The sequence below is a fragment of the Salvia hispanica genome, chromosome 3, assembly GCF_029641045.1.
Source record: "Salvia hispanica isolate PSC_SH4W2 chromosome 3, Shi_PSC_v1, whole genome shotgun sequence".
Taxonomy (NCBI): domain Eukaryota; kingdom Viridiplantae; phylum Streptophyta; class Magnoliopsida; order Lamiales; family Lamiaceae; genus Salvia; species Salvia hispanica.
Genome location: NC_142694.1, coordinates 5,261,955 through 5,286,953, shown reverse-complemented (window position 1 = coordinate 5,286,953; position 24,999 = coordinate 5,261,955). Strand labels below are relative to the sequence as shown.

The following is a 24,999-nucleotide window of genomic DNA, read 5'->3' as shown; positions in this document are numbered from 1 at the left end:
TCGACTGGTTCTCACTTTGTGACTTGTGGTAGAAGCGCGTGGGGAGGTCATTGGCCTAGTGCAGTCACCGTTGTGACCTGAGCCATATCCTTGCTATTCTGTCTTAGTTGCTGTTTCTTGTCTTACTTAGATCCGAAAGGATCTTGTGTTAGTGTTCTAACTTGTCTATCTTAAGTGTGCAGGTTCTAATTGGCGAGAACTTGGTTTCCAGATTGGTCAAGAGTCTGGAAAGAGTTAGGATTCCAATTAGGGTTACAATCTGTAATAGCTAGACTCCTTAGTGTTGTAGATTCTTGTAATCTTGTAACAACTCTTGTACTTGGCTTGTAACTTCTGAGATTAGCCATCTCAGAGATCAATCAATAAAATAGGTCTCGGTAATTAGTGAAACCCAAGTGATCTGATCCCTATACGTATATTTCAAAAATATCCTAAAAGTATGAGAAATATTTAGTTATACTCTAAACGGGAAGTGATCAATTGGTAACTCATCATTTAATTGCTAACTACAACTAATTTAAGGCCATAGGATTTTAGAAAATGTGTGGTCTACAATTTGCCACGTGTAATTTTCATTTTTATTAATAAAATAAAAAAAGATAAAAAAAACTCCAAATTAGGGTTTTGGATGAAAATGTCAATATAGTGTTTCGAAAATATCAACACAATGCTTTGAGAATGTCAACACCATGCTTTAAGAATGTTAACACATTGCTTATATTGACATTCTACATGTATTATATTGACATATATTATATAGTATGTTGACATTTCTGCTGTACGAAAAAATTAAAAAATTTCAATTTTTTTTTCAAATTTTGACGTCGGAACATATAGGATATTGTTGGAATCCTTATGAAATTATCTTTAATTTAATATATGTTATATGAATTTAAAGTTTTGGGATTTCTTTTAAAAGTTAGTTATAATTAAACATGTAATTAATTGACATTAATAATCCTATGGCCTTATTAACGTTTTTCGTTGATCGTATTGACATTTAGGGATTGATGATCTACTCATCTAAGCCCTTAATTTGAATATCTAATGACTATTATTTAATTATATTTAACAATTAAGTTATGAGTTAGCAATATAAGAGTATCCACAATAGGGTGGACACTTTGGCTGGACACTTTTACGTTTTTTGTCCATAGCCACTTTTTATTTGTCCACGGCCACAAAAAAAAGTTTCCGCAGCAATAGTGGACACTTTTTTTAGCCACATTTCACTTTATTTTATTTGTTGTATATTTTAATTCAATTACAATTAAAATTATCGGACTAAAAATAATTAGATAAAAACGGCTAATAAAACAAATTAAAATTGAAAACTAAATTTTCGTCGGATTAAAGTAAGGGGAAAATTACAACGAAAATTTGATCTACGGAAAATCACACATGTTCTTCACGCTACGCCGCCTCCCCTACGTGCACAGACCTCTTCAATCAAATCGACTTGGAGTTGGTCATGTGCTGTGCTCCTGCATATATCAGCGAAACGTTGGATCAGATATTCATTACTACGTGGTACACCCATCTGTATCGGCGCGGAGGCAACGCCGTGACTTGTACTTGCACCATCTTCCGGTGCCCAACGTTCTGCAGCAAATCCCCCATCTTCTATTATCATATTGTGCAATATGATACATGCTAACATAATATTCACGACATCATCTTCGTGCCAAACTCGTGTCGGGCAGCGTATAATGGCCCATCGCGCTTGGAGCACACCAAAAGCTCGCTCAACATCTTTCCTAGCGGCCTCTGGTTTTCGCGCAAAATATTGTCTCCTCGCTCCAGCCGGTTGGCGAAGTGTCTTGACGAATACGGGCCAACGAGGGTATATTCCATCTGCCAAATAGTATCCCCTGCGATACTGCGTGTCGTTTGCTTCGAAACTGATCTCTGGACCCTCTCCCCGGCACTCATCATTGAAGAGAGGCGACGACTGCATAACGTTGATGTCGTTGTTCGAACTTGCAACACCGAAATACGCATGCCAGATCCGCAAACGGTAGTCAGCAGCGGCTTCCAGGATCGTCGAAGGATGTTTGCTTTTGAAACCAGTAGTGAACTGGCCTTTCCACGCCACCGGGCAGTTTTTCCACTCCCAATGCATGCAATCAATGCTGCCCATCATCCGTGGGAAACTATGCACCGCACCGTGCATATCTAGCAGTCTCTGGCACTCATCAGAGGTTGGCTTTCGTAGGAACTCCGGACCAAAGACTTCCCGCATGCCCTTACAAAACTATATGGGAAGCAACCGTACCGGTCCGCCAATGTCGTCGCTATATGGGTGAAGAGCGGTCGCGACATTCTGAAACGCCGACGGAAAATCTCAGCTAGGTAACGTCAGTTAGCGCTAAAGTAGTCTGCCATAAGCCGCTCAGCCGCTTCGACATGGTCTCGTGGGATTGTCCGACGATGACGAATCTCACGAGGGATCGCCCCCGCTGCCAATTCCGCCGCCGCTGCCTCATCCTCCTCGTCGGCTTCCCTCTGCACCTCTTGAATCAAAGAATCTCATGCTTCATTCCACAAATAATCCATAAATAGCAATGGAAATCCACAAATTTTTAGAGATAGAAAAATTGGATAGAAAGTAAAATGGGTGTGAAGATGTGTGTGAAGAGAAGATGAAAATGGGAGGAATATTTATAATAAAAACAATTAAAAATTTAAAATTCAAAAAGAAAAAAATATTGGAAATCGGCGACCGCCACGGCGGTTTCGCCGTGTAATAGATAGCCGCGGCGGGCCGCTTTTCTCTCTCCTCCCGGCTTGTCCTCGACGCTTTCGGGGCGAAAGCCCTTCCGCCCCACAAAAGCCGTCCCCCTCCGGGGCGGCCGCTTCCACCACAATAGACAGCCGCGATCGGAGTGGCCGCCGCGCCGTCCCTATTGTGGATGCTCTAATACTCCCCATACTCTAAACTATCTACTTTGTATAAAAATATTATCATGTTTCCATGATTACAGACGCTTTTGTGCCATATCATGTAGAATATTTTAATAAAAATTACACAATGACATCCAGATGGCAGAAAAACGGATGCAAAATATTTTGGAAAATTGGTCTCTAAAATTATGAACTTTGCCCAAAATTTGGTATTTCCCATGAACTTTGAAATTGGTATATAATATCACGAACTTTGTATTTTGTTTGGTATTTCCCAAATTCACTCAAATAAGATATTTTCATCAAAATCTTATTCAACATAGGCAACCGTGATATGTTTTATAATATTTGAAACCATTTTTTAAGTTCATAACATGTAGCATAAAAAGTCACGTTGAAAACCACGTTGATTTAATTGTGTCAAGTATGATAAAAGCCGCGTAAGTTAGTCAAATATAGTAATAAACATGCCATGGGAAATACCAAACAAAATGCAAAGTTCGTGATATTATATACCAATTTCAAAGTTCATGGGAAATACCAAATTTTGGGCAAAGTTCATGATTTTAGAGACTAATTTCCCAAATATTTTTGATACAAAGTCGTTAATTTAAGGCTTGGTAAATATTTCTCATAGTTTGGAATATGTCGATAAAATTGGTTACTCTATTATTAATTTTAAACTACGTATCAGTCGAAACTTGACAGCATACATTATTTACAAAAAGGACAGTTCTGAAAAATAAACAATAAAATTTGGCCTGTAAGTTAGTCCAAGTAGTGAGGTCAGTTAAGACTAAATTGCGCAAATTCAATCATTGATATTGTGATGAGGAACGTTGACCCACTCAACAATTAAGCCTCGAATTAAATTCTATTTTCTTCGAAAATACAGTTTATATGCAATGCAATTCTATAAAATATGTGACACATTATCTTATGGATGTTCCACGTATGAATATAAATCAAATAGTGAAAAGAGTGTGGATTACATAGCTGACTAAATTATGAAATAGACTTAAAGGGAGTGTGCAATTAGTCGCGTTACATTTAACTACCACTCCCTTTTCAGTGATGTGGATTTTGTGGGATAGACAAGTCACTAGAGGATGGGGACTTTTAATTTTTTCATATACTCCTAATAAAAAGAAGAAAGTTAGATTTTCACGCAATTTTTTTGCGTATCATATTATATTCATCGAAAATTTGTAGTATCAGGTAATGAAATAAAAAAATTATACATTCAATGTGGTACCAGAATAGAGTATTACGAGAATTTTTTTTTTCAAAAAGTATTGCGACATATACACTTCAAAGAAATAGACTAATACATACAGCTAAACTAAGAACATCCACAATGTCGGCTAGCCGATTCACGTCGCTAGCTGATCGCTAGCCGAACCATTGCAACCGGCCAGCCGAGAATCGGCGTGTGCTAGCCGATTGGAGGGCGCTGGCCGCCATTGTGGCGTGCCGATCGACCAGCGCCAATTTTCGTTTTTTTTTTTAAATTTTTTTTAAAAACCTATATATACGCGATTTTAGTTTCATTTTCATTTGCACCACTTGTTTTAACGAGTTTTCTCTCTCTCTAAATTTTTGTACAAGAGCAACATCGAGGGATGAGTAACGCCGGTGGTAGCGGTGGTGGTAGTGGTTGGGATGCTGAGGAGTACGAACGGCAGATGAACGAGGCTATGGAGGCCTACATGAACCGCGAGATGGAGCGGTACATGCGAAGGGTGGAACAGCAGGCGGTACCTCGCCCTCCACCGGTTGTCCACCGCCGAGCAGTGATTGATCGGGATCACGTAGCTGCACATCAGCGCCTATATAACGACTACTTCGCTCCGGACCCGCGGTTTCCAGCAACCATGTTTAGGCGTCGTTTTAGAATGCGCAGGGAGTTGTTTATGCGCATCGTTGGCGCATTAGAGCGTCGATATTTGTGTTTCCGCTTTAGGCACGATGCGGCTGGCAGACCCGGCCACACCCCTATTCAAAAGTGCACGGCGGCAATCAGGCAGTTGGCCTACGGAGGCGCGGCAGACATGTGGGATGAGTACCTCCACATCGGTGAGTCGACAGCCCTGGAATGTCTGAAGGATTTCTGTGGGGGCGTGATTCAAATTTTCGGTGAGGAGTACCTTCGAAGCCCTACCCCCCAAGATTGTCAGAATCTGATGCAGATGCACGGGGAGCAGCATGGGTTCCCCGGGATGTTAGGCAGCATAGATTGTATGCATTGGGAGTGGAAGAACTGTCCGACTGCCTGGAAGAGGGCCTACATGACCGGCTACAAGTCAAAGAATCCCACGATGATCCTCGAGGCCGTAGCTGATTACCGGCTGTGGATCTGGCATGCGTATTTTGGGGTAGCCGGGTCGAACAACGACCTCAACGTCCTCAACTTGTCGCCCCTCTTCAACGAGAAGTGTTAAGGCATCGGTCCAGCCGTCTCATTTGTGGCCAACGGCAACCGGCATGATATGTGCTACTACTTGGCGGATGGGATATACCCTAGGTGGCCCGTCTTTGTGAAGACGACCAGGCACGCGGCGGATGACAAGAAGGCCTACTTTGCGGAACGACAGGAGTCGGCGCGCAAGGACGTGGAGCACGCATTTGGTGTGCTCCAGTCTCGATGGACGGCAATTAAGGGTCCAACGCGTTTGTGGGATGTCAAATGCGTTTCACAAATAATGTACGTCTGTATTATCATGCACAACATGATCGTCGAAGACGAAGGCGTACAACTGACTAGTTGGGGCAATGACGATGAAGCCGGTCCAAGCCACGGAACGGCCACCCCTAGCGTACGACATGGGGTACCTCTCGATGAAGTCGGCCGCCTCCAGGAATATGCCGACATGCGCCAAGTGGATGCTCATATTCAACTCCAAAATGATAGAATTGAAGAGTTGTGGGCACGGAAGACTGCCCGGCGATAGTTTTTTTCTTTATTATGTAATTTATTTTTTTAAATGAATGTAATTTTTTTTAATGCAATTAATGAATTTTTCCATATATGTCTTGTAAATTTAATTCCGCAATTTAATCGTAAATTTAATTCCGTAAATGTAGTTGTTTTTAAATTATTTTTGTTGCGGCTGACCTATGGCTGGCCTAAATCTGATGTGGCAAGTGGATTTTTAGTGTTGCTGACGTGGCAGGGAGAGAGGGTGGCTGGCCTATGACTGACCTAATAGAGTATTTTATGAGAAACGGCTACGGTTGTGAACATATGACTTTTGATAACATAATGAGAAATTGAAACTGCCCATTCAATTCTAAGCTAACTTTCTCTCTTTAGATGTTGAAAAATTAATACACGCTTTAATGTAGAATTTGGTACACATTGATTGGACTGTAGATCACCAAAATCCCTTTATTTTAAGTGATACACTAGAAATAGATAGACTGATTAAAAATAGAAATGAGTAATTGAAGAATGTAAATTAGTCTAAATCATGTCTCAAGCATCATGTTTTCAATATACATAATGCAGTTCGACCTATATTTTAAATCGCTCATATTGGCATATATAAAATGAAACTCTACAATTTTGATTGCACTGATAGAAAGTGAAATAATATTGTAAAAAACTGAGTATCCCCCACCTCATTAAAACTACAAGTGTGAAAATCAGAAAACAAAAGCATCACATTGCTTCCACTAGAATTTGAAATTTTTTCAAAATCAACCTAACTAAAAATACATAGAATTAGACACGTGTCGTACATTATCCAGCCGACCATACTTCAATTTTCAACATTGTAGCTCAACCACCGTTGCCCACGTGTCACCTTACAACACTTTTACTCTCTCCACACAACTCTACTTCCACTTATACATCCTCCCTCCAAATCTTTCTCATAAATAATGCAACCCTCAACTTAAACCTTGAACCAAGGCTTCGTCAAAATTGAAATGAACCATATATTTTCAGTCATTCCTCTCTTCTAATAATATGGTCCGGTTCTATTATTTGCCCGTGTGTTGGGCAGTCCTATCTCTCTTCGGATGCATTGTGTCCGGTCGAGTCACGCCCGGCTCACGATTGGTTGCGCGGGAGAAGCAAGCATGGATTTCAGACAACGGGACTTTTGCCTTCGGATTTGCCGAGGCAAACTCAAGAAACGATCAATTTCAGCTCGGAATATGGTTTTATCAACTTCCTAGTGATCGCACGTTTGTTTGGTCTCCTGACATGTAAGTAATGCTCATTTCCGTAATGTACTCAAATCTATCATTTTTTTCACTCTATTTATCTACTACTCCATAAAAGTCTCGATTTTCTCATTTTGGTATGTCTTACTCTCATTTTATCACTACATAAAATTAATGGAGTATACAAAAAGTGAAATATTTTATCGAAATAACGATTAAATTTGTTGGGCAAACCATTCATTTTATCTAAATAATCTAAATATAGAAATTCTCCAGTCAGCAAAGACGCAATCCTTGAGTTCCAACCCAGCGGCAACCTCGTCCTCACCGACGGCCGCGCCACCGTCTGGACCTCCAACTCCACCACCAGCGGCTCCCCCACCGCCGCCATGTCCGACAACGGCAACTTCATCATCTACGGCCCCAACCAAACCGTGGCGTGGCAGAGCTTCTCCCACCCCTCCGACACCCTCCTCCCCGGCCAACCCCTCACCGCCGCCCTCGAGCTCACCTCCTCCAAATCCTCCTCCCGCGACGGCTACTACACCCTCAAAATGCAGCAGCAGCCCACCTCCCTCAGCCTCTCCCTCACCTACAACCTCCCCGAATCCCCCGATTCCCCGCCGGAGCCGCTCTCAAACTTCTCCTACTGGTCCAGTCCCGACATATCCAACGTCACCGGCGACGTCGTCGCCGTCATGGACGACGGCGGCAGCTTCGGCATCGTCTACGGCTCATCCGCCGACGGCGCCGTCTACGTCTACAAGAACGACAACGACAGCGGCGGCCTATCCGTGGCGATGAACGGGACGGGCAGCCCGCTGGTTATCCGGAGACTGATCCTGGAAGCTAACGGCAACCTGAGGATGTACCGGTGGGACAACGACGTCAACGGATCGAGGCAGTGGGTGGCGGAGTGGGCCGCCGAGTCCAATCCATGCAAAATCGCCGGGATATGCGGCAACGGGATATGTAACCTCGACAGGAGCAAGACGAACGCGTCTTGCTCCTGTCTGCCCGGGACAGCTGATTCCGAAGAGGGAATCAGCTGTCACGGGAATTCGTCCGCAATTAAGTGCGGGGCGAATCATGAGAATGTGACGCCTAATTTGAAGATGTCTGTGCTCAAGGATACGAATTACTACTTCTCTGATTCGTCGGTGATTGCGAATTATAGCGACGAGGGGACGGTGTCGAAATGTGGAGACGCTTGCTTGTCGGATTGTGATTGTGTTGCTTCGGTTTATGGTTTGAATGAGGAGAAGCCGTACTGTTGGCTTTTGAGGAGGTTGGATTTCGGAGGGTACGAGGATCTCGGCTCGACTGTGTTCGTGAAGGTGGATTCGGATGGGGACGGGTTAACCAGTGAGGAAACAGGGAAGGTTGTGGTGCTGCCTATTGTTTTGAGCATCACTGTGCTGATAGGCCTTCTTGTTTGCTTGTTGTATATCAACGTACGTCGGAAGAGGAAGCTGAGACGAGCTCTTGAGAGTTCACTCATCGTGTCGGGCCAGCCCATCAGTTTCAGCTACCGCGATTTGCAGTTCAAGACTAGTAACTTTTCACAGCTATTGGGAACAGGTAATGAGACTTATATAGTGATTTCAGTTCTTTCTTTACGCTGATTGTTTTATATGGCAATAATATATAGATATGAAGATGTGTTGCTGATTTGTTTGTTTTAATGTAGGTGGATTCGGGAGCGTGTACAAGGGAAGCCTAAGTGACGGAACATTGATCGCGGTGAAGAAGCTGGACAGAATCCTGCCTCATGGGGAGAAGGAGTTCATTACAGAAGTGAACACTATTAGCTCGATGCATCATATGAATTTGGTGAGATTGTGGGGATATTGCTCGGAGGGGATCCAGAGGCTTTTGGTTTACGAGTTCATGAAGAATGGATCATTGGATAAGTGGATCTTCTCGTCGAGTTGCACCAGCAGTAGTAGTTGTAGTAGTAGTAGCAGCAGGATTCTAGACTGGGAAACTCGGTTTCAAGTGGCGGTAGGTACTGCACAAGGAATCGCGTACTTCCACGAACAGTGTCGGGACAGGATAATCCACTGCGACATAAAGCCAGAAAACATTCTCCTCGACGACAACTTCAACCCCAAGGTGTCGGACTTTGGCCTAGCCAAGATGATGGGGAGGGAGGCGTCGCGGGTGGTGACCATGATACGCGGGACGAGAGGGTACTTGGCTCCGGAGTGGGTAAGCAACCGCCCCATCACTGTAAAGGCAGATGTGTATAGTTACGGGATGCTGTTGTTGGAGATCATAGGTGGGAGAAGGAATTTAGATATGAGCTATGATACAGAGGACTTCTTCTACCCTGGGTGGGCTTTCAAGGAGATGAAGATGGGGAGGGCCGCCAAGGCAGCCGACAGACGGCTGGAAGGGGCCGTGGAGGAGGAGGAGGTGGCGAGGGCGTTGGGGGTGGCGTTTTGGTGCATCCAGGATGAGATTGCGGTGAGGCCAACGATGGGGGACGTGGTGAAGATGCTGGAAGGGTCGGTGGAGATAAACGATCCGCCGATGCCTCAGGCTGTGGTGGAGCTGATTGAGGAAGGATTGGATAATGTGTACAAGGCTATGAAGAGGGAATTCAATCACTATAGCTCATTTACTATCACTACTCATCCTTCTTCTCATGCAACATGTAGCTATTCCACCATGTCTCCTAGATGAATATCTATATCTACATTTGATTGAGATTAGAACAAGAGTTAGTACTGCTATACACAATTTTAATAGGACTAATAGTACTTAGTCACTTGAGCAAATCATTTGTTCTAAAATGACCTCTTTTTTAAAAATCACATTTTCTTGCATACAACTTTATAGCTTCCCCATAAAAATTTACTAGCTAAATAATTTTACAAAGTCCCACTCTAAAAATATGTGAATCTTCTAATACTGTTTAATGCATGATCTCTACCAAATACTACTATATATCAAATTCCAACAAAAATCATCATGAATATCTGTTTTGTTTTCTTCCAAAATATAGAACCGTTTTTGTTCTGGATTTCCAAATATTTAGCAGCTGATATCCAACAAACCTATATATATCTAAGCCAAGATTCTTTGCGGATGAGAAAAAGCAGATTCAAGAAAGAAGGAATGGATCAAGTGCAATTCGCGGATGGATTAGTGAAAGAATTCCTGGTGTACAGAGGATTCACCAGCACGCTGCAAGCCTTCGAGAAAGACTTAGCAACTGATATTGTTGGCAAAGGATTTCAAGTCGACGACATTATGAACCTAATTTTCGGCGTCTACGTCCCCCAATACGAGGCTGCCAAGTTGATCGATCTGCTAATCTTTTTCAGCTCTTTCACAAATTCGGATCAGAAATGGATTGATATGGCTGCGAAATTGCAGCAGTCAGTCTTGCGCTATTACGTTGTTTATTGCTTAAAACATGAGAAGAGAGACGCAGTGCTGGAGCTGTTCGAAATTCATGGGAAAGGTCTCGTGCGGATTGATCCGAGTTGGTGTAATTGGTTCTGTGAGTGTCGCTTTCGATTAATTCAATTCTCTGCACTGTTGGTATGGCTCTGATCTTGTTGATCTTTGGTCGTTGCAGCGCTTCCGTATTTGCCAAATCCGCATTTGGATTCACGGTTTAACAACTTCTTTTCGGATGAGTGGTTCCAAACGTTGTACATTTCTCTTAGGACTTTCTTGAGTATAATGCTCACTGGACCTCATATCCTTAATCAATAGATTGAATGCAGCTAGTGTTTCTTGACTTTCAATGTAGCAATGCCGTGTAAATAACTGCTTCTGTGTTGTAATTGTAAACAATAGGCATACCAGCTTTGAAAAAGATTGATGTGTATATGCATATATTCAAGTTATTTGTTATGTTTCCTTTCTTTTCTTGTCTTTGTCATTGATTTGGGGAGTAAATTATTTGAATTGGTAGTGTCTACAACTAATTAATATATGTGTTTTTTCTGAGCTTATCCACGTACCCCTGCCTTATTGAAGATAGTTTCTGAAAGGGACACTGTGAAGCAGCTGCAACAAGAGATACACCAGCTTTCTCTCAAGTTATCTCAAGCTCAGATTTCGTTGAAGGAAAAGGAGGCACAATCCAGTGTGAGTCCTTTATTACATACCAAATAAAGCAGACATTTTCTTATTGGATACAATACTCAAATGGTGGAATGATTTGTTTCTCAGTCTGGTTCGAACGACCCTGCTGTTGACAGTAGAAGTAATGATGATAGCCAAAGCTGTAAAGAAGTCTCTGTTACAGGTTAGTCATTCCTAGTTGTTTGGGTCTTTGTTCATGTAGGAGGAGATATAGCCAACACATAATACTATATGCATAATGCATGTTATGAACAAATCATGAATGGTCTATAGAAATTCACACGGTGTGCCTGCTGCCATCATAGACTGCAGCCTTATTGCTGATGTTAAATGTGTTTTTCCATCACAGGAAGTAATTCTGATCAGATTAGTGAAGAAGATTTTCCTGAAGTGAAAACAATGTTTCAGGTTAATGCTTTTGACAGAAATTACTAGTTGTTTTTCTGATATATGAATCTTTTCTTTATCTTCAAATTGATGGTCCTCAACTCCTCATGTACTTGTTCTGTAGTGTACGTTCGAGGGCCACACAAGTCCAATCACTTGTAGCCGCTTTTCTGCTTCTGGTGACAATATAGCGAGTGCTTCTGTGGATGGCACAGTCAGGTCAATTTTGTCAACTTACTAACTCTTTGAGGAAGGAGCATGGATCTCTTATACAACCAATTAAATGATGAATTTATAGGCAGAATAAAAATGCATAGAACTGCTACAGACAGAGGGCTGTCTTTCTTATTTGCTTTGTTCTCATACTGGAGGAAGGAAGGGGGGAATAAAATACCATTTTTAATAGATTTGTTAAAATTTCCCTAAGGTTATTACTACTCCATTTGTTATGGCCATGGTAATCTTGTCCTGTTCAAATAATATTTTCAGATTTAATTTATGCCTCGATTCTATTGACATACTTGTTGTGCTATCCTTTCTCATATTGCTGTGGTGTAGTATATGGACCTTTGATTCACCAGCACCGACATCAAGAAATGCAACCATCAACTGTGGAACTGAGATCATGTCTCTTGAGTGGGATTGCAGGTCCAATAATTTGGTATGTTTCTGAGTGTTTTTATATTTAAATTGAAGTTCTTTTGGTCTAATCTTGTGAAATACTGTACTACTTACCAAGTAATAAAGACTGATTTTGATTTTATTGTCTGTTTGACTAAAGCTATTCATGGGCACTTCTGATGGATGCATAAAAGCATGGAATGCAGATGCTAAGCGGTTTGTTTGTGATCTAAAGTCTTCAAAAGCATATCCGAGGTGCTCTTCTTCTGTCCTTTGGATATTCATCTATAACCCTTGTGTCAATTATATTTGCTTCTTTTGCTTTCCACCTATCCTGATCATCACCATACTTCAGTATTTTGGACCTGAAATGCAGTCCCGTGGAGCCTATTTTGGTTTCTGCAGCAGCATCTGGGAGGTACTTTTGAACTTGCCATGTATCATTCACTTTAGCCCCGAAGGCATGCAATTCTCTTCTGAGAGATGATAGTTTTAGGCCCTGCCATTATAACAAAGAACGAATCAAAAGAATTTGTAAATCGTAGCATCCAATACCCTTTGCCTCATTGACTGTATGGAACTTGAAGTCTTGGAAAGCTGTGGTATGTAATCATTCCTCATGACGTTGTATGTGAATCAAGAAACATTAATGCATGCTCTTACCTTTCCCTTCTGAATAAAGAATCATAAATCCTCACTTCTTCAACTTTTCTTGAAGGCTGTCCTTCCTCTAGGAAAAGATCCACCAGCAATAACCTCTTTGAGCTTCAATCGCAGTGGAAGGCTTTTAGCAGCAGCTGGAACAGGTGGATCGATTCATCTGTTTGGTATCCTTACTCTATATCTTGTAAAGAATTTTTGTTTCTCGGTCTTTTACATGTATAATAGCAAGTTTATAACATGTAGTACCAGATACATTCTTTAACTGAGAGAAGATATGTCTTCTTGCAAACAACTTGTTCGATGGACTGCACATGATTGTGCGATTACGTCAATTCTTTTTGGGCCCAATGAGTCCAGTATCTTTAGCTTGGGAACTGACGGAAATGCAAGTACCGATGATCGTGTTTGCTTGCACTAGTAGTATTATATGTGTGGTCCCTTCAAATAAATAGATATTGAGTAACAAATCTAACCAGAAAATTTTGTGCACTCAGATATGTGAGTGGAGCTTGAGGAATCTAGGCAAAGTACTTTCGTCAAGAAATTGCAGCAGGTATATTACTTACGTTCTGGTATTATTCATGTTTTTCATATAGAATTAGCATGAAAGTCTAATCTCTGTTCTTGGTTGATTTTACTCTAGAAAAAGTGTTATTACCTTTCAAACTGTTACTATGATATAGGTTTTGCGAAAATTCTTCTCAATGGAGACATGAAATGGCTTTCGATGCAGAAAGGAGTAGACTTCTAGTGACATCTGGTTTAGAAATGGCACCAATATACCAGGTAAGCAGAATAGCATTCTCGACTCTCCTAATATTTGGATGCTGGTTTGCTGATGAATGTCTTGTTATTCTTCGTCTGCTGCGGACAGCTTCATGGTAATATTGGCATGAGAACTCTTCGTCATAAGGGATCGATCACAACAGTAGATTGGCATCCACGCTTGCCCATCCTCTTGACAGGGTCATCTGATCATTCTGTGATGGTCACATCAATATCATCAAAGTGATAATTCCTTTTTTATTTGGTTCCGGCGTAGATATGTTTGATTAGTTCTTGATGTATACTACTACTATCTGAGGTTTTTCAGTGACATAGTCGGACTCGGAGTAGGTAATATTCAAGGTTGCCTTGCTTTGTAAAACAATTTGGTTATTGAAATGTATATGACCATTGCCTAAGTTTTGTTGCGTTGGCTCATTTGTTGGTTTTTTTATTACTATAATACTTTGATTCTAAATCCTTGTTTGCAAATGTTATAGCAATATCATAAGATTCATAACTAACATGAGATACAAGTGTTATACATAGCATACAACATGAAATCATGTTCTTGGCACAATCTGATCTTTTTGTTATTTACACCGCAAGATCGTGTTTGTCCATGGCTTCGATACTTGCAGGCATGACGTCTCTGCTATAACTGCAGGGCTCTCCCCGGTAATGCTTCTTTCTGTATTTGCCTGATGGTTATGAAAAGCAGTGTATGAGCTGAACTCTTTTTTGCCCCACCGTGGATTCTCGGCAAAATAATGTGCGAACAGACGTTCGTGAGCTACGTTGTGCTCGTGCGAGACATACGTCCGACATCGTATCGGCCGAGGGACCCGCGCCACCGCCTCCTCCGCCGCTGCCTGCTCCCGCTGCATGTGTGCCAAGCATTCCGCCGCGGCTTCGAAATTTTTTTCAAATTTTGACGTCGGAACATATGTATGTATGATATCGTTGGAACCCTTATGAAATTAAAATTAGGTCATATTAAATCTGACATAATTTAATGCTGAACCACCAACGAAATCTAATTAATTATCAATTCTTGGTAAAATAAAGCTTTACAAATATTTTGCCGTAACATGCTCCTTAATTTTAGGTAATTTCGTGCATTTTTTTTTTGTCTTTTAACATGCCACTCCCTAAATTAGGCCATTGTTTATTGCTCATCATAAATTTTGTTATGGGGCTTTTGATTCATGAGAGCCCATTTCTCCCACAGATGTAGAATAAAAAAAAAATGGAAAGCTAAATAAAAATTAATTTATATTTTATGTGTAATATTTTTTGAAATATTTCAGTTCACTTTTTCCATATATGGTTGGGGGATGCACTTAATTTTTGTTGCGAATCAAAGGCAATCATGTTTTTCAGGCATGAATGATTTTTAAATCCTTGTAAATCTCATCTAATTGCCTGTTGTTTGCAGCTAGTATCGGCTAAGGTGATTCGCAACAAGCAAACAGGGCAATCTGAGGGGTATGGCTTCCTGGACTATAGTCGAGCATAATATAAGCTCATTTCTATATTTTCTTTGTTGGTTCTTTCCGGATCACAAATAGAGTCGGACAGCATAGAGTTGCTAGATATAAATTTTCATAACTAAACATGAAGGAGTATCTTTATGTTCCTAATTTCTATTTCACTAAAGCATTTATTTCAATTTTACGTGTCAATCACACTTCGCTAAGGATAGCAACGACCGGAAAAACATGACTATGGATATGGATTAAGAAGATGGGATAGAAAGGGGAAAGGATTCATGGATCAATCATCCACTAAAAAGATATTAATTCGTACTGTTGATTATGGTGTGTTGGCTGTGCAAATGCTAGGTTGGTGATCGGCCTTTCACGGACATTGTTTATGGGAACAGAAATGGTTTTTTCACAGTTTGGATAAGCCAATTCACGCGATGAATCGTAGCAGAAAGAAAGCAAACATGATGGAACAGAGAACACATGCCAAAGCATAACCATTGGAAACAAAGCCATATCTTGACATGGCTTGCGTTATAGTTGAATAAAGAAGGCTCTACATTTTGAATTCTACCTATTTGCAGCATTTGATAATTAGCTATACACAGTTCAGATATGGTCACTGAGGAGGTTATTCCTCATCATCCTCAAAGTCGATCACCATCCTCCGCTGCCTTCTCGATGCACTACTTTCCTGTGTGATGCTTACAGGCTGCGTGTTTTCATCAAAATCCGCCAGTTCATTACCGAGAGCTTCTTCGTAAGTTCCCTCTCCAATTGTTTCAGTTGCCAAGTCATGAGAGTCATTAGCAACTGAAACATCAATCTCTTCGGAACCCGTCTGCTTGGATTGTACTATATCATCCCTGAAACTGAAGAGATTGTAATTTTTAGGCACTACAAGAAACAAATGCAGACATATACCGCAACCCAAGACTTGAAACCACTTTTGCGACTTTCTGAGTACCTCTCTGAGATTTGGGTATCCTTGCCAGCTAAGTTGGTATCGGATAAATTCTCCCCGAATGCATCATCCAGAACCATATCGTCATCAACACTGATACGGGGTTTTTTCTTTGTTTTCCTGAGTAAAATAACAGAGTACTTAGCAACATATAACAAAGAATTAGATCGGAAAGAAGCTTTGCATGGTAAAACCAGCTTCTTTATGGTAACTGTATATAGTTGTAATTTTCACCCTACAGCCTTTTTCTCAAATAGTACCAATTAATCCTAGCATAGGGCAGAACTATATAAAGCCTGCGAAGGTAACAAAATGTACCACAGCAGTTTTCATTATTGTGATTATTAAAAAGTTATGTTCCAATCAAAATGAAGAACAAAACTGAAAGAGAACAACATCCTTGGCTAAATAAGGCACTGACTATATAATGTAGAACAGAAGTTAAAAACATATATCATACAAGGAGATCCTTAGATATTCCGAAAATGATTTCTGAGCTCAACCGTGCTTTCATGCTAAATATGACAAAACAGAACATACATATTAACACGTCCTATGTATGGCTTTTTTCATACTGACACAAGTACCACTAGTTAACACTCTGTAATCCATGATGTACATGTGCATACGGAGAGAGAGAGAGAGAGAGAGAGAGAGAGAGAGAGAGAGGGAGAGAGAGAGACTTACGCCAACACAGAGCTAAGTAATTCATCATCAGAGATGTCTCCTAGAGATTCCCGTGCTACCTTCTTAATTTTACTCTTATCAGTATTCTTTCCATTTCGATTATGTTTGCCCCTAAAAGAAAGACAACAGGAGTTAAATATGTGCCATTTGTGAAGGAAAACTGACTGAAGTAACATATGATCATTAATTAGGGTGCATGAGATGCCGGGTCAGATCTTGCAGACTTCAATGAACTCTATTGCTCACCATTACTAATTATGGAAATCTCACTAATGCAACTGAGAGTTTGTAGCCTCAGAAGAGAGTTTAAGATGTGAAACAATTACCATGAATAAAACTACCTTTCCTATAATCAGATATTAGGCTCTTCATGGTTGGAAAATAAAGTACTAGGTCTTTTTGTTCAACTATTAGTTAGGGCTTGAGATATGCAATGACACACAAGAATACTGTAGATGCAATTGCATGCAAAGAGCGGTGTGGTTTGAGGTTACCTAATCTTCAGAGACGATAATGTTTCACTATCAGAGTTGCCTGCACCTTCTGAAGGAAATTCGCTTACAATCTCATCCCTCAAATGCATGCTAGCCTGAGGCTTCTGTTTTGGCCTAACAAGGCCAAGTTGCTTAAGTTTTCTAGAAACCTGAGAGGTGGAAATACTGCCACTGCTATCAAGTGCATTAGCAATCATGTAGCTGCACCTCTTGTGATCTTTGAACCTTCAGCAAGTTAAATATAACAAAAAATATCTTAATTATTTGAGTAAAAGGTCATATAAGTAAACTACGCATGACATAGTTCGAGAACTCTTACTGTTCAAATAAATCTTTGATCTCCTGTTCCTGACTAACACTAAATGCATCTACTCTTTTTCTAGAGTTCCTGACAAGGAAGAGTAAGAAGGCGCATCAATCAACTTAAACAGAAGACAGATAATCTTGTTATTCAAAAATTTTCCATTTCAATTAAACCAACCTATGTGATAAATCAGAATTTAATAAGCATGAAGTAGGGCATATAAGCTAGCGATAAACACAGATCATGCATAATGCTCAAAGCACTTACAGTGGTCTCTTTGGTGATGAACTTTTCTCTGTTGGAGTTAAATTGGGATGAGTCTTATTTTTTGAAGCATCCCTCTTGTTTCCCTGAAGTTGATTGGAGGTTTTAGAGCTCTGCTTCTTTTCTTTAGCTGGCAGTTTAAGTCCAAGCTGTCTAAGAAACTTAGAAATTTGTGGTTTTGAAATATCTCCATCTGGATCAAGCTCTCCAGCAATGAGCGTACTACATTCTGGGTTATCCTTATACCTAACATACCAGGATCTTAGTAAATTGTGGCGATTTGGAATGTCAAAGCAAAATAGAAGTCTCAAAGTAGCAGGCAAACAAAACCACTAGTGATGAAAAGAATACATTCCGATGATTATTAAAAGCAGAGTTCATGCTAGAGGACTAGTGTCTTATAATGGTCCAAAAGGCTTTGTCAAATTTAGGAAGAACTAACTTCTCATAGAGATCCTTAAGCTTTCCAGTAATTTCATCAGTAAGTATCAGGCCATTTCCTCTCCTTGATGATAGCTCGCCAGATTCCTCTTCAGAACTCTCCCTGAATTAAGGGAAGCAACAAAAGATGAGAACAATTAAAAAAAGAAACCAGAAAAGAGCTACAATTGTAAAGAGACCATACTTGTCAGATATTGCAATCTCTTCAATCATTTCTTCCGCTGGATTTTGCCTGAACTTCTGAAAGTTTTCTTTGAAAGGATCATCTTCCCTGTACAACATTCATCAGAACCTCATCAGAGAAAATATCAACATTCTGATCTAGAAAAATGGAAATCATGCCAGTCATTATGCATTGGGTCATATCAGTAAATCCAAAATAAATTATTTGTGGAATTAGCTCTTATTCTAATTCAAATGACAAATTAGTTTAAGTTCTTAGCTCCCTCTGGAAAGCTGCAAGAAGAAATATGAACTAATGTTGAAGATATCTTACTCTTGGTTGTCATAATCATCATCACCTAGGGCATCAGCCAAATTCCTGCGAACCCATTTTTGATCATCAAAAAAGCCACTTCCACTCTTTTTGGTTCCATTTCGGCCTTCCCCAGATTCATTTTTTATACTGTTTAGCTCATTAAGCATAGATCCACAATTTATATAATGGCTTTCTTTTCGTGTCTTCACAAATAGAACTTCAACCAAAAGAAGGGGATAATTCTTCATTTTCCGCAGCATTCTCCGTGTCAAACTTTTCAAAAAGTCGACAATGTTTTCATATTCTTTTTGTGGCCTTGATTTCTGCTCTTCCAGGATATCATAGAATATTGTGAGGAGTGATAGCTGTAGAATTGATTGAGATATCATCATGAGACACTTACATCTAAAATTATCTTTTCCAAATGAAACAAGGTATATAATGCAATATAACTGCTCATATATATACCTGATACAGCATCGGGGACAGTTCAAGATCATCACAAATACGTCGGAGCACAGTTATTATATAATGATTCGTCATGATGGAATTGGTCTTATAGAACTTCAGCAACCAGCACAACTTCTGAATAATAGTGTTGCTAGCAAGAGCAGATACCAAAGTAGATACCTTAAAATCAACTTCATCTGCCAATATTGGCTGCTCATCAGAAGAATCATCAGTATGCAGACCATCATTTTCAGTGATATTTCTGTCATCCACCTCCGCATTGTTGCATGTCAGGTTGGCTGGATTTGTTTCAGGTTCATCAACCTTAATGGCATCCCTGATGCTTTCATCAGCCTCAGCATTAAATTCGTCATTTATTAATGTCTCCGTTTCCAACATGTTGACATCATTTGGTTCTTCACAAGTGGAGCTGCCTATCTCATTCTGGATACTAACATCACCCACACTTGGTTCACAAACATTTTCATTCTTGGTCTCTGCCTTCTTTTTTCTCTTTCTCAACTTTTTTGAGACCTTAATTTAAGAAAAAAAATCTTAAATATACAGAATGTACAAGTTACAATATATATTGAATCTGAAGACATATAAGAAATGATGAACATTTGAACTTTAATGGAAGAATATGTGTGTTGTTTTATTCAAACATTTATAGAAAATAGTAAGATAAAGCATTCAAATGCTACTACAGCCCGAGTCTTGGCAAAATGATAACTCAAAGAAATGGATAAAATTATACCTTCAGAAATTTATGCTGAAGGGATAAAATCATCCCTTCAGACATCATTTTTTTCTTCTCCAGACAATTTTCTATTGTGTAATTGACCTTTCTACAGAACATATACTGAGCCCTTGCTTTCGATCAAGAAAGCAAAAAATCCAGAAACCCACTATGATTAGAATCAAGTTGGACAATATGTAGCAGCGCGTAAAAGGCATCTAATAAAAATTAGGACAAAGATTATTGATAAAAATCTAATCACCTAAAAGAATGACTATTCGAATTATGCAGTACAGCCGTACAAGAAACTCCAGGAAATAAGTCGAATTACTTATAGCTCTAAATACAATTTAAAATCTAAAGATTTTTAGGCACTTCTGTGTGCAGCTTGATGAGCAGAAAACCATGAAAGTTAACCAAGTCTACAGAAAGCAAGTAGCTATAGATAAAAAGTTAATTGCAAATTAAATGTACCCTCAGAGTGCCTCGTGCTTGGAGGTTTTCCAGCAATCGCAGCACCACATGCACAGTTTCCACCAAGTTGGCAAGATCACTAGAAAAATCATTAAAGCATGATTAACAAAGCAATACAAAAGACAAATGAACTAAAACTTATTTTCGGAGAATAAAATTACTGAAGCCAATGCATGATGCATCCCAAGTTTAATTCTAGCATGTGCATGTTGTGTATTCAAGTTGCGCATTTAGTTTCTAAGTTATAGCATAACATGATGCTGCTATAGGATTACCAGTACTTAAGAATTTGAAGCTTAAAAGTTAATAAGTTAAAATAATTGAATCCTCTCTGCAACAAACAAGCTAAACTGGCACAGAGTTGCAGCTGAATCTAACAAAATATTGTATGGTGATTAGCAACATAATTTAGAGGTCCAAATTAACATACTTTGCCTTCATAATATAAAAATCAATCCCAGACTTACAAAATTAGACTATTTTAAGGAATCGTGACTTGATACAATACCAACAAGAGTAAACAACTATCAGCCATATTAAAACAAATACTAATAATTTTTTCATTATGGGAGAAGTGCTACTAAACACAAAAAAGTATGATAGTTGAAACCCCCAATGCCTCGACATAAATGATGAACCTCACCATCAGTGTTAAAACTAAGACCAAGGAGCTACAAATCAAACTAGATGAATAATTAATTTGTTGATGCAAGAGATTTCAAAGACAAAATCATATAGTATGATATATATTTTATGTTTATATGTGCATGGGTGTTCAAGTCAAAATGAGTTGCATTTTTTAGGTGAGCACAGTTTTTGTTAAGGTGAACACTTTAATGATTTTTGAAGCACGGTGTTAAAGGGAAATAAGTGGGAAACCTTTTAGATTGTTTATGAGTGTCAAAGGATTTAATCAGATTCAAGAGAAACCGAGTCAGCCCTTCCTCAGTTTGATCATAGAATAACTTGTATAGAAGAATGCGAGCTGTCTGAGGTTCCTTTGAATCTTCTAGGGATTGCTTTAGCACCAAATCCAGCATTCGTATCTTCAAAGGAAATAACTGTATATGTCAGAAACAGCAACACATAGCATGCTTGTAGAAACTCATGGAAAAAATCTATTAAGAGAGAGATGCACATACTTCTCGAGTAAAGTAAAAGGCCATGCAAATTAGGAAATTGATATGGCAATAGGTGTTATTAAAATTTTGAAGATGAATGAGGTAGAACTTGAGCTTGAAGATTAGTTACCATAACTTTTGCAAGGGACCCTGCTGCTGAAAGAAACTTATAATCATTTGTTTGTTTCAAGGCTTCAAATGCATATCGCCATTTTGAAATGACCAGTAGAAACATCGACTCAGTCAATGTTTCAGCAATTGGGCCGCATATACTACCTTTAAACAGGGCATCGTCATCAAGAGAATTTGCTGTCTCCTCATTGTTAGCATCAATACTAGGCTGTCGATGCATACAGAAGCCGATGTAAGCTTTGAAACATGAAGCAAGAACCAGAAGATTTACACAAGGAAAGTATGATATATTTTAGTTCACCAGTTGGTTCATACCTTAGAAGCTACACACTTGTGATACTGAAAAGATGTGACAAACTCAGCAACCTTAAAAAACATGATAACATCAGTGCTCTGAATCTCAAGATGCTCTTTATCAATATCTTCACGGATTGACTGCATCAGAACTGGAGGAAACATAATGTATATGAGATCAAATATCAAGCAGAAATCACAGAGAAGAAAAAACATGGAAAAATATCCATGTTAGTAGCTAAAAAATTAATACCATTGTATCCTCCCATCAGAAATTGGCTTATAAAAGCATCAAGTAATTGCAGAGTTTTATTTTTTGTTGACGGTAGTTCTCTATGTTCCCACTTCTCTCGTTTGGATGGACCTCGGATAACTTTAGGACCTTTTAACAAAGCATCATCAGAAGGAGAAGGGTTTCCCTTCAGAAGTGCTTTAGAACCATCCTGTTGTAGATTTACAGTTAACCCCACAAAATATAAATGTTCAATATTTTTGCCAGAACTATAAGGCTGGAACATCAAGAGTGATTGTATGCCATACCAAGGTGACTCTCGTATATGTTCCAGTAAACTTCGAATAGCAACTTAGATTGTGAAATCTGGTAAGCCTTCTTTTCTCTTGTTCCTCTTTCATGATGGACTGGAGACTGCTAACTAAATTTTCGGAATCATATTCAACCTAAACAACATATCATAAGTTGTAATGAAGATGAAGCATGAACAATCAGATATAAAGAAGCCAGGAAAGGTTCAATGGACACAAAAACATACAGAAGGACATTTGATTAATATCTTGGAAAAACAACAATCCACAAACCTCATAGCTCTTCGAGTATGCTTTTGCAATCAACTCAGGATTTTGACCTTTAAATATGTGATAGTAAGTCTCTAGTAAAAGCAAGTTATCTTGACGAAGGTAGCCCTGAGAACCACCAGTGTGTTGTGATAATACCAAAATCAGGTCCATAACATTCTCCTGGAACAATAATTCTAAAAAGCTGTCTCGAATAAATAGAAACCGAGTGGCTGATCCTTCAGCTTTCTGTTGGGTTGAAATATCTTGAATAGCAAGGACATTTCGAAATAAAGTGAGGACCAGCTGAACAAGTTTCCAGTCATCCTCCGTAAAAGATGCACTGCAAAACAAGTAAATTGTCATGTAGGATTCAATGGTGAAATTTAAGACCAAAGAAAAATTAGGATGAAGTATATTGCTATTGATCAACTTAAACACACAAGTTACAATCTTTTATACTATAACAAGCAATCACTATCATTCACCCTGTACCTTCTTGCCTCTCAGAACAAATCATTTTAAGAAATCATGTTGCTACTAATTCTAACTTTAATGTTTATCTCCCTTTCATCTTTGCCACAACCAAAAGTGGATTTTCTTTAATTTTCAGAATGATACACTCATCCTCCAAAAGTGTTAACTGTTTAGTATCTAAGTTCATAAAGTAGCACACAAAAATGAATACATTGGTCCATCCGACAAAAAATTTTGGAACATGCTTCAGTACTCTGAAAAATTTTCTGGCCAACTACCGAAAAACATAATCCCCTCATTAAAGTTTCCCGACCGGTAGGATATAAAACCCAAAAATGTGACAGTCTCTACTCTCCGGGCCCAGAGACACCACTACAACTTCCATTTCCATGATAAAAAAAAAATCAATTGACCTAATCTCTGATAGTCACCAAAAACAAGTAAATTAGTTGTTTCTGCAGGTAAAAACAACAAGCACAGCTGACCTTTCAAGATTTTCTAATGGGCTTTCGAGAAGGGACACTATTACTGGAACAATATCACTGAATGTAATAGCGGACTTCAGTCCCCAAAGATACTCGATTTGTTGCAATATGTCAACCGATGTAGGCTCAATGGGCATAGTAAGAAATACCAGCACTTTCACTACAAGAAGACAAGAACTTGAATCGTCATTATTTCATCTAAAATGTTACTAGCATATTACACTCGTAAAATCCCAATTCAGTCTCACCTGCATTCAACACCAAATTACGGTCTTCCTGGAAATACTCAATAATCGGTATCAAATCCTTCCCCACAGTATTCCATTTACAGATTTGCTTGAACACATCCCTTTTCTCCGGATCGTCCCGCCTTAGAAACCTTAATAGATCCTTCAAGTTATCTGCCAAATATTTTGAGCAAAATCGAATTAAAAACATTTCAATAAACATCTCCGTTATCTCAGTTTCTAAAGAGAAAGAAGAAGAAGAAGTGGCACCTAAACAATACTCTCCCTTATCATATCCAATGCGCTTCCCATTGTCATCTTCTTCGACTATACCTAGCCCAGCGCAAATGGTTGATAATCCATCCATGTTCCTCGAATTAAACCCTTAATTTTGGGGAAACTGTAATGGTGGTGGAAGGGGTGTAGGAGGTGTGGATCTGAGAATATTTGGTATTAGGGATTAGAGTTTTGAGTGATGGTAGTAGACTAGCCAGAGGTAATTTTCCCGCCTTATTTCAAGAATTGGCGCGATTCAGAGCATTGTTTTTAACGTTTAGTATTATTCATTTTCTTTCTCGGATTAACTGAAAGCACACTAATTTATTTTTTTCTTTTTTGTTTTATCAAATTACGGGGATGAAGGATATGATATGAAGGATATAGTATTATACTTTTCTGATGCACGTTAATATTGTTTATTTTATGTACTTATATATTTAATTTATTTCTAATATATTAAAATGTTATTGACATATTCATATTTTTTAGTGGATTTTGTGCAATTCAACCCGATCCTAAATTTTATAAAAAATGAATTTCATCTAATCTAAATTTTGTAAATTCGAACTATAAAATCCAAGTTGGTATGATTCAAACCATTTGAACTTGAATAAAAAATTATAAAAATCCTAAATCTAATATAAAAAATCTAAAAGTTTGAAAATTCAATAGCAAGATCCGAAAAATCTAATGTCAAATACCATTAGAATTAAAAACTTTTTTTATTAAGTTTATTTTAGAAAAATTCTTATTACTACGATTTTTTCGTCTCTTGAATATCAAATAATTGCACAAA

The 24,999-nt window shown here is 39.0% G+C and overlaps 4 protein-coding genes across 5 annotated transcripts; 2 read left to right on the top strand and 2 right to left on the bottom strand.

The window, feature by feature from the left end:
* Positions 1-1,408: 1,408 nt before the first annotated feature.
* Positions 1,409-1,957, bottom strand: LOC125215618 (uncharacterized). The gene is made up of 2 exons (XM_089069084.1): positions 1,659-1,957; positions 1,409-1,484 (listed from the first exon to the last, which is right to left on the bottom strand). Exons 1-2 carry the CDS (start codon positions 1,955-1,957, stop codon positions 1,409-1,411), a joined length of 375 nt encoding a protein of 124 aa, XP_088925210.1.
* A 4,830-nt stretch (positions 1,958-6,787) lies between these two features.
* LOC125211591 (Protein kinase superfamily protein) lies at positions 6,788-9,797 on the top strand. Of its 2 annotated transcripts, none has more exons than XM_048111456.2 (3): positions 6,788-7,116; positions 7,340-8,655; positions 8,765-9,797. In XM_048111456.2, the coding sequence occupies exons 1-3, from the start codon at positions 6,875-6,877 to the stop codon at positions 9,760-9,762; spliced, it is 2,556 nt and encodes an 851-aa protein (XP_047967413.1). In that variant the 5' UTR covers positions 6,788-6,874; the 3' UTR covers positions 9,763-9,797. The 2 variants fall into 2 exon arrangements, with proteins under 2 accessions (XP_047967413.1, XP_047967415.1); XM_048111458.2 differs by having other exon boundaries at positions 6,989-7,116; positions 7,351-8,655.
* A 138-nt stretch (positions 9,798-9,935) lies between these two features.
* Positions 9,936-14,040, top strand: LOC125199336 (uncharacterized). Its single transcript, XM_089069079.1, has 13 exons — positions 9,936-10,585; positions 10,664-10,801; positions 11,042-11,181; positions 11,266-11,341; positions 11,528-11,586; positions 11,690-11,784; positions 12,124-12,226; positions 12,347-12,441; positions 12,542-12,788; positions 12,905-13,013; positions 13,344-13,402; positions 13,533-13,635; positions 13,724-14,040. Exons 1-9 carry the CDS (start codon positions 10,051-10,053, stop codon positions 12,612-12,614), a joined length of 1,314 nt encoding a protein of 437 aa, XP_088925205.1. The 5' UTR covers positions 9,936-10,050; the 3' UTR covers positions 12,615-12,788; positions 12,905-13,013; positions 13,344-13,402; positions 13,533-13,635; positions 13,724-14,040.
* Positions 14,041-15,571: 1,531 nt separating this feature from the next.
* ATIM (timeless family protein) lies at positions 15,572-24,404 on the bottom strand. Its single transcript, XM_048111946.2, has 20 exons — positions 24,195-24,404; positions 23,946-24,098; positions 23,698-23,857; positions 22,760-23,078; positions 22,484-22,621; positions 22,197-22,386; positions 21,965-22,095; positions 21,648-21,857; positions 21,276-21,442; positions 20,397-20,475; positions 19,202-19,717; positions 18,752-19,098; positions 18,440-18,526; positions 18,257-18,358; positions 17,818-18,060; positions 17,566-17,634; positions 17,247-17,471; positions 16,753-16,863; positions 16,069-16,185; positions 15,572-15,973 (listed from the first exon to the last, which is right to left on the bottom strand). Exons 1-20 carry the CDS (start codon positions 24,289-24,291, stop codon positions 15,733-15,735), a joined length of 3,702 nt encoding a protein of 1,233 aa, XP_047967903.1. The 5' UTR covers positions 24,292-24,404; the 3' UTR covers positions 15,572-15,732.
* Between the last annotated feature and the right edge of the window lie 595 nt (positions 24,405-24,999).

Coding starts and splice junctions, on each gene's coding strand:
- LOC125215618 (XM_089069084.1), bottom strand. CDS start 1,957: ATGCAGTCGTCGCCTCTCTTCAATGATGAGTGCCGGGGAGAGGGTCCA. Junction 1,485..1,658: donor GATGATGTCGTGAATATTAT/GTTAGCATGTAT, acceptor TGATATATGCAG/GAGCACAGCACATGACCAAC.
- LOC125199336 (XM_089069079.1), top strand. CDS start 10,051: ATGAATATCTGTTTTGTTTTCTTCCAAAATATAGAACCGTTTTTGTTC. Junction 10,802..11,041: donor ACCTCATATCCTTAATCAAT/AGATTGAATGCA, acceptor GTTTTTTCTGAG/CTTATCCACGTACCCCTGCC. Junction 11,785..12,123: donor TCTGTGGATGGCACAGTCAG/GTCAATTTTGTC, acceptor GCTGTGGTGTAG/TATATGGACCTTTGATTCAC.
- LOC125211591 (XM_048111456.2), top strand. CDS start 6,875: ATGGTCCGGTTCTATTATTTGCCCGTGTGTTGGGCAGTCCTATCTCTC. Junction 7,117..7,339: donor TTTGTTTGGTCTCCTGACAT/GTAAGTAATGCT, acceptor ATCTAAATATAG/AAATTCTCCAGTCAGCAAAG. Junction 8,656..8,764: donor TTCACAGCTATTGGGAACAG/GTAATGAGACTT, acceptor GTTTTAATGTAG/GTGGATTCGGGAGCGTGTAC.
- ATIM (XM_048111946.2), bottom strand. CDS start 24,291: ATGGATGGATTATCAACCATTTGCGCTGGGCTAGGTATAGTCGAAGAA. Junction 23,079..23,697: donor CCATTAGAAAATCTTGAAAG/GTCAGCTGTGCT, acceptor CTTGTTTTGCAG/TGCATCTTTTACGGAGGATG. Junction 21,443..21,647: donor GGTCCCTTGCAAAAGTTATG/GTAACTAATCTT, acceptor TTTCCTTTGAAG/ATACGAATGCTGGATTTGGT.